This window comes from Eupeodes corollae, chromosome 3 (genome assembly GCF_945859685.1).
Source record: "Eupeodes corollae chromosome 3, idEupCoro1.1, whole genome shotgun sequence".
Lineage (NCBI taxonomy): Eukaryota > Metazoa > Arthropoda > Insecta > Diptera > Syrphidae > Eupeodes > Eupeodes corollae.
The window spans coordinates 64,064,755-64,083,467 of record NC_079149.1 but is presented as its reverse complement, the minus strand read 5'-3'; the positions used below and the strand labels follow the sequence as shown (position 1 = coordinate 64,083,467).

Sequence of the window (18,713 nt, the reverse complement as noted above, 5' to 3'; positions counted from 1 at the left end):
TCAATTATAATTGCAATTAAAATTTTTAAAATGATATTTTATTAGTTTAAATCAAAACAAGGTACTTATAAAGTGTTATTTACTTCTCCCTTGTCGTTGGCTTAGGTCTCAGAACTTCTAAGCTTATTTTTCCATTTGCACCCTTAAACAAAGCATAGCATTCAGCAAACGAAGCATTTTCCAGGGAATCTCCATTAAATTTAGATATAATGTCACCACGTTGAAGTTTGTTGTCTATATCAGCATATCCAGCTGAAGTCTAAAAGGAAAAGAAAACACACTTGAAAAGCCTATCAAACAATAACATTTTCTAACAACTTACGATTTCAACAATTGTGGCACCTTTCTCATTTGGTGCAAGTGATAAACCTAAATCTTTACCGGGTTTCTTCGCAAATTCGACAGTAATTGTTTCTATTTCGGGAGGATCGTTTCTCCATACTAAAAGTGTTGCCTTAAAAATGGTAATATTATTTATAAAAAATTAAGCTCTAAGACAAGATCTTAATTTAGAGAAAAAGTTATTGATATAAATAGCTTTTTCACAATTGTTTACATGTCAAAAATGTATTAATTGTATGAAAAACAAAAAATCAAAAATTGATAAAAATGTTAATGGTAAGTTCAGAAAAAGTTTAAGAATTATAATGATGAATTGAATCAGTAAAATCAGAGAATAATTATTTATGGTTGAGATGGTAGTCAAAAGTACATCGATTTTGCAATGAGGCCCAAATCAGCTTTGAAAAAAAAAAATAGACATTCTGTTTAAGGTTTGGCTTCGATGTACATATAGAACCTGGCTGTAAAAGTATAACAGAATACTTTTTTAACGTTCTTTTGATCGACAGATGTATTAGCATATTTCCAGAAAGACATATCGAAATTTTCCTGCAGTTTAATTTTACAACTTTACTGTTCTAGCTAGTTTATTATGCACAACCTCCTTCGAAAAATGTAATAGAATATCTTTATAAAGCTTTAAAAATATTGAACTTTTAACTTACCTAAAACTACATTTTAGCATACTTTTTTTCTATAAGACTTCGACTCATGGAATACATACCTTCTCATATGCCAGATGGAAAAGTTGATGAACTTTCAATGTTGTCATTTCTGCACAATTTACTGGAGTTCCATTGAAGGCAATTATGTGATCGAAAAGTTGAAGTCGTTTGTCTTGAGCCACGACTCCTTCAGGATAAATGTGTGTTATGTTGCATCCAGTCTTTAAAGAAAAAAAAAAAAACAAAGGAGAATGAAAACTCTCTGCTCAAAACATCTACTTAGAAATAAAAATGTGCGTCGAAGAAAATTTTATTTTTGAAAAGTGACCTAAATGTATGTTTAAATAATCTATTCAGAAATCATCAAAATTTAAATTTTACCAAACACGGTTTTAAGAAACCCTTTTTGTTCTTTACCAACTGCAACTTTTTTGCAACGTTATTGCAATAAGAAATTTTTGCGATTCTTAAAACACTTCTGGATAAAACCAAAACAATCTGTTTTGAAATGAAGCTTATTTTTCAAAATATTTAAGCATTTAAAAGAAATAGTGTTAACTTAAACAAAAAATTCTTTTCAGAACTCAATAAGTTGATAACCAATGCTCTCAAAATCATGCTGCATGGAGTGAAAGAGGATTTTAATAAGTTTTTGTGGAGCGCGCAATCTTGCGTCCAAAGCTGTTGGCTCAGGATTGAGTCTATTTTATATACTTATATTCCTCCAGTTTTAAGAGTACTTATGCATCTTCATTTCACTCCTTCTGAAGACTTGCAATACGAGTACCTTGGATGCATTTTGCGTTTTAAAAACTTGATGTATTCGAGGGGCGTTCAATATATTCTCGGTATCGATATGAAGGAAAATGCGAATTCATTTTAAATTGTTTTTATTTTTAAATATAATCTCCCCTAACATCAATGCATTTGTTACATTTTGAGGTAAGCTTTTTTAAACCCTCAAAAAAAATAAATTTCGGTAATAAGGACAAAAAATGCTTTCGTTCTGTTTTGCTCTGTTTTAGGATAAATGCTTTAGTATTCTTATAAGTATGGCAATCAAAAATATATCCTAAAAACTAAACCCTTAAAAATCAAACATAAGCCCTCAAAATATGCTGAATAAATGTAAAAGATGTTTATAAGTAGCGTTATTTGCTTTTGGAAACTGATTAATAAGAACAATACCAATCAAAAAAAGTAAAATCAAAACTCTTCTTCACTCCAACTTTTTGAAGATAAATAAAACATCCAAAAAATTTGTTTAATTGCGAATAGTTCAACTTCACACACATACATATATTATTTAGAAAAAAAGAAAGTTTACAAAACAAATTAATTTTTGAATGAAAGAAATTTTTTAATGTCAGCGATTAGTAAGATTGTTGCATTTCATTTAAATTTTGAAAATTATGCTTTGTCTGTTTGATCGAAAAACACTTTTATACATGGAAAAGCTCCGTTCAACGTAACAGAAGTGATAGGATTTCAATTTTAGAAATCGATGTTACTAGAAACCCTTAGCTTCGAGCCAATAAAGAAGCGGAGGCCCCCTCGCCCCAAATTATTTTCAAAATAAAGTAAACCATTTTTATCACTCGAGTTTTTCAATAAATAATTTATTGTGAATTCACGTTGATTCCTTTAGTATTGAACAAACACATATAAATTCAAACGGAAAAAGAATAATCTAAAATTAAATTTTAGGGTTAACGAACGGAACCTTTCGAGCTTTTTTCGCCGAAAAATCGGTGATGATTTCTATTTGATTTATGCTGATTTATAATTTTCATTTTCGAAAATGAGCGCTCTCCAGTGCAAGTTGTAACCATCAAAACCAAATATATTCTCAATGCAATTTCGAGGCTTGGGAATGTAGCTCTGAAATTTTGATTTTCGAGAATTTGGTAGTAAAATAGTTCCGGCGATTGATCTATTTCATAGGCCTTTTCCTTTTTGTATGAGTCAATCAAAGACTCAAATTGAACCAATTCATTACCTATGCTATGCTCTAAATCGTCCGGATACACTTTCACCAATGCCTCTATTGCAGCGTGCAAATTTTCGAGCCAATTCAACTTCACATTTCTCGTTCTGGTGCGTGTGCGTGATTGTACATATTCATCAGTATGGGTATTTTTTTGTCTGCTTCCTTGTATTTATGAAAATCATTTCATTTGGATTTCACGAATGATTTCAATGATTCTAATGAAAGCAATGCCCATTCAAGAATCGTTTTCGTATCTTGCAACATCTTGTTTGAAGCGTTGAATCGCTCCAAGATATCGTTCCAAAATGTTGCAAACAAAGCGGCTTCATTCCTCACGATGTCTTTTTGCTCTTTATTGGAAGATATGCTGGTTAGAGCTTTTTCGATTTCCGAATAGCCGTTGACTAAGGCTCAGCTGAGCTTTTTCAAAACTAAAAACTGACCGCTTTTCTTCTCCGATAATTTCTCAATCAGAATTTAATGCTACTCTGTACTGGCTGTGAAAAATGTGTACAAATTCTGCACAAAATCAAAGACTTGAAGAGCCGATGGACAAATTACAAATTAGTCAAAAATAATTGTTTTTTCCAAGAATTGAAGAACACCGATTCTTCATATACAGCAATTGTATGTACATGTACATATACATATGTAAGACGAAGAACCGTGGATAGGTGACTCCTGTACAATCGGCACTTGATAGTGGGTAGTCGGGATGGGGTTTTAAGCCTTGGCAGTCTTACATACTTGTTTTATAGTTTTAGGGTTTAGTTTTAAGCAGAATAGGTATGGTGGCACAAAAAAAAAAATAAAAAAAATAACAAACAAAAAATAAAAAAAGTGCCCAATGCACTAACCATCATGCCACGGGTACTATACATTATTGCTTATCTTTACAAAAAAAGAAAAATATCCAATATGCCTTTTGAAAGCAAAAATGCAAAAACATGCATTTTCAATGAAATATACCCTAACAGATGACGTTTAAAAGACGAAGATTTGAAACACATTTCTATCAAGGTCTCGTGTCAATAGTGATGTCAACAAAAATTCTGTTAGAACATATTTTTGATTGCCCTGCTTATTAGGTTTATGTAGGGCAGGTAAAAACTTACAACTGATGAGGAATTTTTGAAAAATAAATAAGATCTTCAAAAGATTTAAGCTGAATATTGATTTAAGGGATTGTAGATTTGGAAAATCATCCCGAATTTTATTGAAAAACTATTTCATGAATTAAAAACGCCTCAAAAAGCATCATACACCACTTTTTTCGAATTATGAAAGAATGTATTTCAAACACTGGACATGATAGATTCATTTTGAAGCCGATTTTAAATTGAGGACATCTTAGAAAAAGAATTGTTGATGTTGGTTTATATAATTATACTAACTGTAAATTATTGATTTTATAAAACAAAATTGTTTTTTGAACTTGTAAAATAAAAACTTACTTTAACATAGTTATTCTTGCCACCAGTTACTATAACACCTAAAGGTTTTTTCTGAACATTGATTTCAATCAAAACCTTCTTATTTGTAGTTATTTCAGCTACAGATGGATCGACAGGCTTTTCAGGTTCTTTCTTTTCAGCAGCTAGTGTTAAAAATGATAACGTTTGTACATTTACATTGGTTTAAATTAAAATATATAAAATTTAAATTATAACCTTGCTTCTTTTTCTCTTCTTCAGCTCTTTCTTTCATAATTTGTTCTTCAGTCTTCAGACTGCATATCACCATAGTAACGATACCTTCGACGCGTTTAAGAATTGCAGCGGCCTTGAAAACAAAAATCATGTTCATGTTACAGGTATGAAATTTAAGTATGAATATTTATGTACCTCATCATAAGTTGATTCGACTAAAACGTCTTTATTAACTGCTAATACAAGATCACCAACTTTAAGTCCAGCCTAGCTTAATTTGAAATTGATTAAAAAAAAACAGAAATAATTATATCATGTTCGCGTAACTATACCTCCACAGCATTCGATCCTTCCTTAAGATCGGATATGAAAATACCTCTTCCAACTTCTATGTGCTTTCCTTCAATAATCATAAGTCCCAGGCATCCGACCTTCTGAATTTTGACAGATTTGACATTTTTGTATGCAGTAAATAAGTACTCTGTCTGAAAGAGGAACAATTCATTAGATATTTTATATTTTTTGTAATCTATTTATAAAATTTTTACCTCATCTACTATTGGAGGAAATCTAGTAAATGGTTTGACTGATATTCCTTCGTCGTTAGCTTTCCTCCTAAATTGTAATTATTATTATTTTTGTTTTTATTTATTTTGTTCATATAATTTTTTTTATTACCTATGCGAAACAAAGACCAGTTTTTCGTTAAGAATGTTTTTAAAAATAACCGAAGCATTGAGATGGCATCGATTTTGTAAGACTGTTCCGTTTACTTCAAGAATTTCATCACCGGGCTTTAGGTCACATTTTGCCATCAGACCCTGAGGATGTAGACCGGCAACAAAACAAGCCATTTTCTGACGATCTCTGTGACCTGCCAAAGCTAAGCCAAGATCTGTGTTTGGTGGCCTTGTGACTTCAATTTTCCTTAGATCCTTCAAATTTGAATATCTTTTCTTGATCTTAGCTGGTGGATTATAATTATAAAATCAAGTTATTATAAAAATAAACATTTTGACATTTTAAGCTTTCTCTCCATAATTTATTCTAATACTAATATGTAATGCTAATCACCTACCCATTGTGTAACCAAACTCATCAGGAGTTTCCTTGTCCTTTTCTTGTTCGATTTTATTTAGCTTACAGTTGCCGGCAGAAGCTCGGTCAATCTTTTGGAGAAGACATAATAAAATAAAACCACAGTATGTGGAATAATATTAAAGTTTCTTTTTAATTATAATCTGTTACGTTTTACCTCGTATCCAGCTTCCGAGAACGTACGTCCTGTCATATCTCTAGTATCCTCCTCATCATCACCATCATCTACTACTGCAGAAGATGTTGTTGTTGATGTTTTTATAAGATCCTTTGGCATAAGAGGCTTATTTGACGGCTGCTTGTTATCTGTTCAATATAAAGAATATTAATAAATTCTAGTTCTTTTCAGACTCAAAAAATTCGAACCTTTTTTGATAGTATCTTTTCTTTCGACAGTTCCATTTTCAATAGATTTTTGTTTGACTGGTTTGAGCTGAACTTCAGAAACTTCATTTTGTTTCTGAAAGAAACCATCAGCAGCTATGTTTAATTTTAATTTTGTAAATTAAAGAAAAAGAGAACTACTCACATGGCCAAATGTTTGGACTTCTAGATTAATTTTCATACCAGCATCTTTAATGAGATCAATGACATTTTGCTCAGTTGCATTTCGGACGTCCTGTTGGTTGAGGGTCAGTATTCTATCACCAACCTTGAATGATTTAAGGAACAAATTAAGTTTCATTTCAGACAAACAAATAAAGCAGAAGACTCTAATATTAACCTTTAATTTTCCACATATATGTGCTGGACTTTGAGGAACAATTCCTTTTATGAATATGCCAGAAGTTTTGGAGTTCGGCGAGTCTTTTACCTAAGTATTATTTTTTTTTTAAATATAGTATACAGGGTGCTAGTCAAGATGAACATACCTCTCCTCTTACGATACATATTCCAAAAGATCTTTTGCCTGTTTTGTCTAAAACTACTACGTGAGTTTGCGCTGAAATCAAGATTAAAAAAGGAATAGTTATTATTTAGAGTGGTATAGTTATTTTTTTTAAGATAATGGTATTTTGTAGACAATTTTTAGATTTTAACTTTCTGACATTTGCACTAATGGCTAATATTTGTTCTTTTTCTAGCTATTGTTAACAATCTTTAACTATTGTTGTTTCTTAATATCAGAATTGTTACAATTTGTATCAAAGGCTGCGTTCAATCTCAGAAAGATAGGTTTTTCGGATACCTTTTTTCTAGTGTTTTACGTGTAAAATAACAGCTGATTAAAAACAGCTGAGATGTCAAAAAAGGAATCGAAAGGTATCCCAGAATTTCTGTGGTATGTAGGTATCTGAAAAAACAGCTGATTCACCACATGGTTGAATTTCAAGAAACTTGAAAATTGATTTCAGCCTTTTGTATTTGTCGGTAAACAAAAAGGTTGAAGTTGTATTTGAGGATGTTCTGTACACAATAGACGACGAAGAAGCTTTTTGGCTCTGAATTTAAGAAGGTAATTATGATCTTAACATTTTTTTTTAAATTCAAATTCGACTTATTTTGTTCTTGTTTTGTAGATGACCAATTTGCTAGGTCTTACCTCCAGTCTAGTATACAGCATTCTGAAGTTGAAGAACCTCATTCTGTTCGAGAGGGAGAACAAAATACAGGTTCAAACCCCCAAAGAAGAACCACTCTATTCTCTTTTTGTAAGGTTGGAACATAAATCCATTCTGCTCTTCTTGGAGGAGTGCAGAAAGAGAAACGACCATCTCCGAGACCCAAAAACCCGACGAAGAACAATTGCCAAAGTTGTTGAAAAACACGGGTCAATTTTTGATGAGAAGGTATAGAAAATAAATAAAAAAACATGAAAAAGCGCTTCAACATTATCATAACAAGACAATATCAATTTATCATCGTCCTACGAATCACTTGAATTATGCATTAAATGTTTCATCTTACAATAATTTTGACTTCGAAGCTTAAATGTTTCTCTGCTTTGTTTTTATTTTTGACAGATATCTCAATACAGCTATCCAACTTGTTCAACAAGGCATTGAAAGCAATACCCGATTAAACGTAGCCAATATGACGTTATCACATCGTTCCTTAGCTCTTTGTTGAAGTGTCAAATAGTTATGATTAGTAACAATCCACAAATCAGCTCGGAACCCAGTTGAAAGTGTTGAACTGTCAAAGTTAAAGAATAGTTTATAAATAAGTACCTATCGCTTTTTTTGGCTTGAAGAGAGCAATTAATTTGAAAGCCATTCGTCACTTAAATCGAATCACAAATTTTCATTATACAATAAACCAATTTTCGTTGTCCTGACTTTTCATTCTTTAGTTTTTTTTCGTTACAGATAAGGAATATTTTGTTAGAAATTTAATAATCTGTTAGTTGCTGTTAGACTGTTAATCTAAACATTACACATATTTTTAAACACATTACCTTAAAATCGACACCATTTTTATAGATTTAAAAATAAGTTTTTGACATTCTAAGATTTTTGGATTCAACTGTTTATTTTTAATTGTAGATAAATAACTAAATAACTAGATAAAAACATCTTTATCAAACGAAGAATTAAAAATAAACAAATGTTGTTTGAAAAACTAATAATTGACCTTTTAATTAAATAATCCTTTTCCATTTTGCCATTTTTTCTCATACATACTCGTAAGTGATTCATCTTTTTTACATTGGAATTTTATACAAAAATTGAATTAACTGCCACAAGCAATGTGAAAACATTCTTAATGTGCTTATTCAAAAAAAATTGTTTCTATCATAGGTTTCGTCTTACTATCTTAATATAACACTATCGTACCTTACATCGTTACTTCACTATTGATTCCTTATTTAAACATTCAAATGTCACTTTTAATGGAACTTCAAACTTTGAAATAAATATTTTTTTATTTTGTTGACACACAAAGCTATCAAATCTATTAATGCTCAACAATAGATCCATGTCCATTAGTATAGAATTTGGTTGTTTAGCCGATATTCAATTTCATTGTCAAAGTCCTTACAATTAAATAAGCATCCATTGATTGCACTTACAGTTACAATATGCTTGTATTTTTTTAATATAAAATAGTCTCTTATTAGAAAAACATATACATACTTCCCCCAACCATTGCGTATCTTACTATTAGCACGGCGACCATATTTTTTGAAGCAAAAATCAGAACAGAGTTTTTTAGCTTAATAATTAAAGGCAAAACAAAGTTCATTTTTGTTTCTGTCAGCTTCTATATCTATTGAATCATTGTATGCGAGGCCTTAAAAAGGTTTTCATTTGTTTCAATATGGAAATCTTTCTGCTCTACAATTTGTCAACTTATGGAAATATTTCCTTAAATACTTTTTCTCTTATACGACTATTAAGCTGCCTTAAACTTATATTTACTTATATTTCCAGTGCATTTTTTAATTGTTTCCTTACTTAAGCGATCAAGCTTAGATACAAAAATCAAATCATTGGTTTTTGCTTCATATATGATGTTTTTCTTTAGCTATATGAATGTATTAATTTTGAAATTTTCACGACCATAAAAAGTGGCCTTCATGACGCTATTTCTTTTTGCTCCATTTTGTAATTAATAACACATCAAAGCATTTTCGTTTTTTACTTACAAACGATATAAATACCTCATAGAGCCTGGACACAGTTTCAAGGTCTATATCAACACCTTGAATTTGTATTGATACAACATTAAATTGCTTGAGTATAGAACCCCAAAATTGAGGCAATATACGAGTAGTTGTCTCGAGGAACTTTAAATCGGACAATGGCGAGCATAATTTTTAATGTCATTGAGAGCCGATATTTATTTCGATCTCTGTTTGAGCACAAGCCTCGTCACGGGTTGACCAAAGGGTAAGTGCAAAATTTCTATGTCGGAACTATTAAAAAATTAATTAAAAAGCCTTGATTGCTCTGTTGTTACCGTAAAGAAATATACATATGTATATATGTACATACGTATTTTGTAATTTACTATTGCATACTTATGTACATGTTGCTATAATTCAAAATTTCATAAGATTAGCCTTGCAATTTCAAAATTTCCATAATTGCTTGTAACATGTCTTCTGTATTTGCCAGAAAGCAAAGAAATCGTTCAACGTGTCCTGTCCTGCAGTTTCTTGAACATGCCTTAAAATGAATGAAAACTGACCTAAACAATGCTGACTTGCGCCGCTTCAAACAGCCTTGAACCTCGGGCTGTAGCCCTTTTAAATTCATGGTAATTACACTCACGAATTAAGTCAGTAACCTTACGTTTGTCATATACAATACTTAACTAGTCAATGACATCCACTTAAAAAATCTCAAGAACTTGAACTAACCAACAAGTATTATGAAGCACTTTCCGGCGTATCGCAGAATCTGGAAATTTAGTACACAGGTAAGCTTTAAAAAATTTCAGTTTTCCATTTATAGGGCATAGTATCCCTTACCTTTGTATGAATGTATTTGGTATTGTTAATATTTAATTTGGTAAATGAAATCGTTCTGAATTTACGAAGGTTAAAAATATCAGTTTATTTTTAGCAGTGTAATATAGAAGCAATTCTTAAATATCCAGAATATTTTCCATTCCTAGCTAAAACTTATTCGGTTTATTTGGCAAGTTTTGTATTACTATTTTGTCTGTAATTAAGTTCCAAGAACTTTGCCACTTAGATTTAAGGCGATAATAATCTAATAGCAAATATATGTCATTATTTATGTAAACTTGCTTCAATATCACTCTGCTAAGAATAAATTTATGTTAAACCACTTTTGTTTGCATACCTACAGATATATCATAAATGATTTAACTTAACTCTTTTTATAAACGTTCAAGGAAAATGTAATGTTTTTTTTTATTTATGTTATGTTGTTTTTAATTTAATATTTGATAGAACTGTAAACGAAGGGCAATACTTTCGTACCCTTAACTCTAAAAAAAGGCGAATTATATGTATATGCGTGGAATTTATCGGCAAAATAGCAATAAGAGTCGTAAAATCGAAAATTGTCATTTCATGTATACATACCTAATTTTATTATTATTTTGTTTCTTTATTATTATTATTTTATTATTTGCGTTAATTTATCTTTTCTTACAAAATGGCAATTGCACAATTTACATATATATGGTTTCGACACCTTACTGATGTCAAAAATATGTTTGAAGGAAAAGCTAATAGTAAAAACCTTCATCAATGATTACATAGTAAATATGATTAAATTAAGATGGAAACGAGAGCAGAAATACTTTTATTTTACAATTTGTTTAACAAAATAAATAAATAGAAATAAATACTAAAAATTGTATACAAATATCGCAGTACAATAATAGCTTTGTTAATAGTTAAATCAGTCTTTTTATTTTGATAGAAATAAATAAATGAATAAATAAATAAATAAATTAATTAATAAATAAATAATAACAAGATATTAAACACATAAATTCAAAGTGTATATATTAATGAACAAATAAATAAATAAATAAATACGTAAAGAACAAAATTAATAATTGAACAATTGTGTATTATAATATCAAAAGATGGACTAATAAATAAATAAATAATTAAAGTAACTAAAACAAATGTATTATATAATTATAGAACGATATGTAAATAACTGTAAGCTATTAATTTAATAAACGCTTCTATTATTAATCACTTGATTTTTTAAATAGTGTTATTTTTTTTTATTTTACGAAATTAACCAAAAGCGGAATTAAAGGGTGATTTTTTTGAGGTTAGAATTTTCATGCATTAGTATTTGACAGATCACGCTGGATTTCAGACATGGTGTCAAAGAGAAAGATGCTCAGTATGCTTTGACATTTCATCATTAATAGACTTACTAACGAGCAACGCTTGCAAATCATTGAATTTTATTACCAAAATCAGTGTTCGGTTCGAAATGTGTTTCGCGCTTTACGTCCGATTTATGGTCTACATAATCGACCAAGTGAGCAAACAATGAATGCGATTGTGACCAAGTTTCGCACTCAGTTTACTTTATTGGACATTAAACCAACCACACGAATGCGTACAGTGCGTACAGAAGAGAATATTGCGTCTGTTTCTGAGAGTGTTGCTGAAGACCGTGAAATGTCGATTCGTCGCCGTTCGCAGCAATTGGGTTTGTGTTATTCGACCACATGGAAGATTTTACGCAAAGATCTTGGTGTAAAACCGTATAAAATACAGCTCGTGCAAGAACTGAAGCCGAACGATCTGCCACAACGTCGAATTTTCAGTGAATGGGCCCTAGAAAAGTTTGCAGAAAATCCGCTTTTTTATCGACAAATTTTGTTCAGCGATGAGGCTCATTTCTGGTTGAATGGCTACGTCAATAAGCAAAATTGCCGCATTTGGAGTGAACAGCAACCAGAAGCCGTTTAAGAACTGCCCATGCATCCCGAAAAATGCACTGTTTGGTGTGGTTTGTACGCTGGTGGAATCATTGGACCGTATTTTTCAAAGATGCTGTTGGATGCAACGTTACGGTGAATGGCGATCGCTAACGTTCAATGCTAACAAACTTTTTGTTGCCAAAAATGGAAGAACTGAACTTGGTTGACATGTGGTTTCAACAAGATGGCGCTACATGCCACACAGCTCGCGATTCTATGGCCATTTTGAAGGAAAACTTCGGAGAACAATTCATCTCAAGGAATGGACCGGTAAGTTGGCCACCAAGATCATGCGATTTGACGCCTTTAGACTATTTTTTGTGGGGCTACGTCAAGTCTAAAGTCTACACAAATAAGCCAGCAACTATTCCAGCTTTGGAATTTGGCTATTCCGGCCGTAATGCTCGAAAAAGTTACCCAAAATTGGACTTTCCGAATGGACCACCTAAGACGCAGCCGCGGTCAACATTTAAATGAAATTATCTTCAAAAAGTAAATGTCATGGACCAATCTAACGTTTCAAATAAATGATATTTTGCAAATTTTATGCGTTTTTTTTTAAAGTTCTCGAGCTCTTAAAAAATCACCGTTTAGAAATTAAGAAAGTATTTTATTTTGGATATTCGATTTATGAAAGGATAATGCGTTTTTATTGTAACGTTGATTTTATTTACAATTTGACGTACATGGAATCCAAAGGTAAGTTTAGAGTCAATGAATATCCCAAGGTACTTAGCGGAATTACCCAATTCAATTATTTTACCATCGATATGGATGCTGTTATTGGGTAAAAGGCAAGACTTTCTTTTCCTTGTGAAAAAGATAGCCTGAGTCTTATCACCATTTATTTTTATTTTCCAACTATTGAGATATGAATTAATTACATTTAGATCGTATTGCAGCTTGGTTTCAATAAGTGGATCTGATACGTAAATTCAAGTATCATCGGCAAAAATAACCTTTTCACAGTATCTTAAATTCGGAACATCGGATGTATATAAAATATGTATAAAATTGGCATAAGAACAGACCCTTGTGGTACGCTTGCATTTATATGAAATAAATCTGAAATCATTTTTCACAGAAACTTGAAACTGCCTCTCAAAGAGGAAGGACTTTACAATTTTTGTTATATATAGGGGAAAATTTAAAAGTTTTAATTTATGCATGAGTCCTTTATGCCAGATGGAGTAAAATGCCCTTTTAATATCTAATATTACCAAACCGTTACTTTTTCCAGCGCTTAAGTTAGTTTTAACATAATTGGGTTGTTCTGTTAATTTGTTGAACAGTACTGTGTACTAAAGCCAAACTGTTCTGCAAGTAGTAGGTTATTTTGATTTATATGGATTAACATTTTAGATTTAATCAATAATTCATAGCATTTTCTGAGTGAACTTAATAAACTTATTGGTCTATAGAGAGTGGGCTCGCAAGCACGTTTGTTGGGTTTTAATAAAGGAACAAGTTTTGCTTTTTTCTGTGTAGAAGGAAAAGAACTTATTTTTAAACAGCTATTTAATAATTGCTTTAAAAACCTTACTCCACTCTTTGGTAGATTTTATTTAGATAACCTTATTTTTTCATATGTCAAAAATCAGTAGAGATATCGATTTAAAAAAAAAAAAACTTGCAAAAAATTTAGTGGGTGTTTTTATTAGAATATTTAAAAAAAAGTTAACAAATTGGTTGACCTCAAATATCTTTCAATAACTCTATTGATTTTAATATATATTTGTATACATTGAAGAATTTCATTTTTGCGATCAGATAAATTTAAAAAAAAAATCAAAGTGACACTTGTTTGAAAAAAAGAAAGCTTAACAAAATGCTGCCAAAAATGTGTAAACATTTACTTTTTATTCAAGCATCTAGAGAACATAAAAAAAATTGATATTATATTTCTGTGATCTTACACAAAATTCTGTTATTAACATTTTCTATAGCTTTTTGAAATATCCAATTAACAGAGGGACAAGAATGGGAAGATAGCAGTGTGGGTCGCATTCCAGCATCATTTTTTTTATTTTGTGTTATTATTTTCAATCTGGGATTTTACTTAAATGCAACAGTACATCAAAAATCAACGAAACTTCAAAAATATGTTTTTAAAAGTACGACGAAGATTTTGTATTTTAAAATTCGATACATTCTCTATAATAAAAATGTAAAGTGGAACTGTTACGATTTTTCTTTGTATTTTTTTTAGTTTATATTCAGTAAAAGTCAGTTTTTTAGAATATTGTTTTAAATTTTAATTTTCTAGACAAAATAATCCCCGAAACGTCGTTAAATATTTAACAAATTTCAATTGACTTAAAGTCCACTTAACTATGTATGTATATCATATTGCTGATTGCAAATGTCACTAAAACTAAAATAATTAAATTATTAAATTTCCAAATTATATTCGTAGAACGTAGCAAAAATTTCAAATTTAGTTTTTATAAATCTGTAATTATTCTTTACATGAATTTATTTATAAGAAATTCGGAAGTCATTATTTTATGCATGTTTTACAATTCTATTAAAAACTGAATTGGCCCTTATCCCTTTTAAATTAAACCACATATAATAATTTATATAACTACAAAATTAACACACATAATTCTTTAATGACTTAATCTTACCATTACTATCAAAAGGTTGTTGAACCATATTTACTTTTTAATTTTTCTTTTTTTTACTAATTTATAAAACCATTATTATTTTTTAACAGGTAGGAAGTTTTTTTTCGTTTTTTTACAAAGTTTCACAACAAACAACTCACTTCACAAACGTATGTACGCGCCAGCAACTGTTTCGAAACTAATTGGACTTTAAGCTTAAGGTTTTCATTTTCCGTCCAAGTGCAAAGAAAACTAGAAAAATTATTGATTTTTGGCTATTAATTCTTTTTCTAAAAAAATACAATTATTGTTCAATCAGAATAATAATATTATTTTTGCTCAGTAGGATATTGACGTTTATAATGCCAATAGTGAAATAGAATTGATTCAGCTTGATACTTGGATTTTCGTCTTTACACCATGATTTTATTTTATAACTTGTATGCCTATCTACCTGGCTATTCGAATAAAAACTAACACTGACATGAAAGTGAAAATCAATGAGTTCATTATGAAGACGTAAAAAAGCCATAGAAATGCTCAAAAATCAATATCTTGTGTTTCTATTGAAAATTGTTGATTTAAGAAATTAAATTCCATACATAGTAAAAGTAAGTTTTTTTTATGATTTTATATATGTTATAAGAAGTCTGTGTTATTCAAAAACTTAATACACTCATTAATAACAATGCTCGAAAAGTGTATTTATCTTAAGTCCATAATCAAAATATCTTAGAATCCCTCGAAAAGCCAAGCAATGTATAGCTATTTCTCCGGAAACATTGAATCAAATGTGAATGAATTGTAAGCCATTTCTTCAAGTTCATGTCCAAATTAAAGAGGAATATTGTATTAAGAAGAAAAAAAGTTAACAGATTTTTGATGAATTTAAGAGGTCTGTTGGTCCTTGTATATTATATAATGTATATAATGATTAAAAATAACCACACTACACAAGCTACATAAGTCTAAAAGTATTATCGCATGATTTCTCTATTGCTGACCAGGACCAGTTTGTCAGCCTTAAATATGTATCAATTCAACAATATTTCTAATTTTATTGGTCGTATTATGGATTTAATTTTTATTGATAATTTCCTTAAAACTCAATGTAATGAACCATCTTATAAAATGTTAGAAAATAGCATTAATCACAATGCATTTGAAATTCGAAATTCTAATTCGACAAATAATTCACAAATGTATGATTTTAAAAAGATTATGATTCCATAAAAACTTAAAATATTAAAACAGCCTATAGATTGGCAACATATCTTAAGCGGTAAAGATGCTTAACAAGCTTTTACTGTGTTTCGGAACATTTTAGATTCTGCGGTTTCTTCTTACGTTCTTAAAAAACATGTATTTTAAAGTTCAAATAAACCTATTTGGTTCAACAAAAGTAGTATATCAAGACTGGAAAATTCCATGAATAAACTTAATAAAATTAAAAAACCTTCAATTCATTTAAATTAACAGTTCAAACAAATTAGAAGAGAATATGAGTTTTTGAAAAAAATTGTTTACAAGCAGTACATCTCGTCTCTTGAATCGAATATTAAGAATAACCCTAAGAGTTTTTGGTCATTTATTAACACAAAAAAAAACTCAACTGGGATTCCATCTAGCATGACTTATAGTAATGTGTTGTTCGATGATGTTAATATAATTTGCTATAACTTCGCGTCGTTTTTTCAATCTAATTTTATTAATTTCAAATTAGACTATGCCAACACAATATATTAAGATCTGTGGTTGATCTTGGTAATTTGCAGTTATCTGTAGACAATGTCTTACAAGTACTTTTATCTCTTGAAAACGTTTTTCTATTTCAGGCAATATTCCACCAATTCTTTTAAATACCCTACAATAACTCCCCTTCATAAATCAGGTACCAAAAGTTCGATTGAAAATTACAGACCAATTGCAAAACTGCAGTTAATTCCTAAGGTTTTTGAAGCTGTGGTAAAAAATAAATTATATAATCTTATTCACAATTACATTTTGGTTTACCAACATGGTTCCTCAAAAAGTAGATCCACTACTACAAATTTATCAATATTTTCAAATTTTTGTCTATCACAGATGTAAATGCGATCTCAAGTCGACACTATTTTTCAAAGGCTTTCGACCGCTTTCCTAAAGTGGATAAAGAGCTATTTAGTAGGTAGAAAACAGGTGGTACACATTGATAATGCCTTGTCTAAGGAAATTATACATTTTTCGGGTGTTCCTCAAGGTAGTCACCTCGGACCACTTCTATTTATCATTCTTATTAAAGACTTGCCATTACATCTTACTTTTTATAAATGTCTTCTATTTGCTGACGATTTGAAAATATTCAGTTCCATAAATTCACTCAACGATGCAAAAAAAGTTCAAATTTATTTAAATAATATAATTTAATAGTGTAACATCAATGGGATATATTTTAACAATAAAAAATATAGTGTTGTGACATTTTCTAGAAATCCCAGTCCATAATATTATAATTATAAACTTGAAAACGATATTTTACAAAGACTTGATAGCCAAAAGGATGTATGGATTCGAATATGGTTTTGCAATTGATTTTGATATTAATATTTGTTATAATGCTATAAGTAAATTATGTATTTAATTTGTATGTTATGTATCATAATTATTGATTAATAGAATGTGTAACTTTTAAGAAGAATAAATAAATAAATAAGAAATAAAGAAAAAGAAATGTTATTGGAAGCAGGCCTGATCACAGACTTTAAAGTAAGATCAGACCCCTCTTTACCACTGGGCCCAGGCCCCGGGTCCCGCAATCACCAGGGGCCCCCAAATTGCTGAAACATCACTTAACATCTATTGGTCTATTTTCAAGAAAAAAAAATATTTCGATACAATGTTAGAATGTTCCGTTTTGATCATAGTTCTATGTAAAGTTTGCGTGTATCATTTGTGTTTTTGAAGTGCATAAAAATATACTATTAAATCAAAATATGTGTTAAAGATTCACAGGCAAGAATAAAAGAAAAATGTAAATTTGCCACTTTTGTACCATGTGCAGGGCACTCATTAAACTTGGTAGAAGTGCATGCCGCTGGGTGTGTCTTAGAAGCAACCAAACTAACTTTTTTTCGGTATCTTCTCATCGATGGAGTGTGTTGACTGCTCATTTAGGTCCAACAAAAGTTTTAAAACTATCGCGAACGATTTAGGATAGGCACGAGAGGCCAGAGAGGAAGCATTAAGTCTTTGCAAAAAATTGTCCAAGCTTGAATTTACCATACTTACAGAATTTTGGAACTCTGTATTGCATAGAATTAATAAAACAAGTACTTTACTTCAAAAACAAAATATTATTCTGGATGTTGCAATAAATTTGCTGAGCGAAATAGGTGAATTTTTAATTGGGCTCAGAGACAATTTTGACACACTAAGCGTTCATTTGAAACAGCGGCTAGGTTCGTATACGAAGATTGGCCAAGGTTTTGACTTTTTTTTTCGATTGAAAAATCTGAATTCAGAAGACTTAAAAGAGAACTGCAAATCTTTTGCTAAATTTTGCACCGAAGATGTGAACGGAGATGAATTACATGCTGAATGCCTGAATTTAAAAGACTACTTGAAAATTAGTCGACACGAAAATGAAAAAAACTGACAACATTCAAGAGTTTTATCATTTTTAAAAAACAGGGCCCCAAAAGGTTAAAGACGGCCCTGAGTAAGTTCGAAACCCTACCAGAGTTTTGTTCAATTCGTTCCACACATTGTAGGAATTTGATTTGTTAGGTGGTTTTAATAGTCTTCAAAAAATAAAAACATAGTAATTATAGATTTCAATGTCAAATAACTTTTCATCACACATACATATATTTCAATTTTCCGAAGGAAATTGTTTGATACAGTCATAATAGTTTAAGTTTTGCAAAAATTATATAAATTTCAGATGCATATGTATCTGTTCATTACCATGACAAGCAAATGTTGTTCGTGGTTTAAGTATTTCTATAGT

The 18,713-nt window shown here is 30.2% G+C and overlaps 1 protein-coding gene across 1 annotated transcript; it reads right to left on the bottom strand.

Moving 5' to 3' along the window:
- Positions 1 to 16: 16 nt before the first annotated feature.
- On the bottom strand, positions 17 to 15,174 carry LOC129950940 (inactivation-no-after-potential D protein). The gene is made up of 16 exons (XM_056062904.1): positions 14,747 to 15,174; positions 6,617 to 6,687; positions 6,469 to 6,558; positions 6,274 to 6,396; positions 6,111 to 6,204; positions 5,902 to 6,050; positions 5,725 to 5,815; positions 5,325 to 5,613; positions 5,195 to 5,261; positions 4,979 to 5,131; positions 4,842 to 4,913; positions 4,668 to 4,779; positions 4,452 to 4,594; positions 1,067 to 1,228; positions 323 to 454; positions 17 to 259 (listed from the first exon to the last, which is right to left on the bottom strand). The coding sequence occupies exons 1-16, from the start codon at positions 14,772 to 14,774 to the stop codon at positions 80 to 82; spliced, it is 1,956 nt and encodes a 651-aa protein (XP_055918879.1). The 5' UTR covers positions 14,775 to 15,174; the 3' UTR covers positions 17 to 79.
- Positions 15,175 to 18,713: the final 3,539 nt, after the last annotated feature.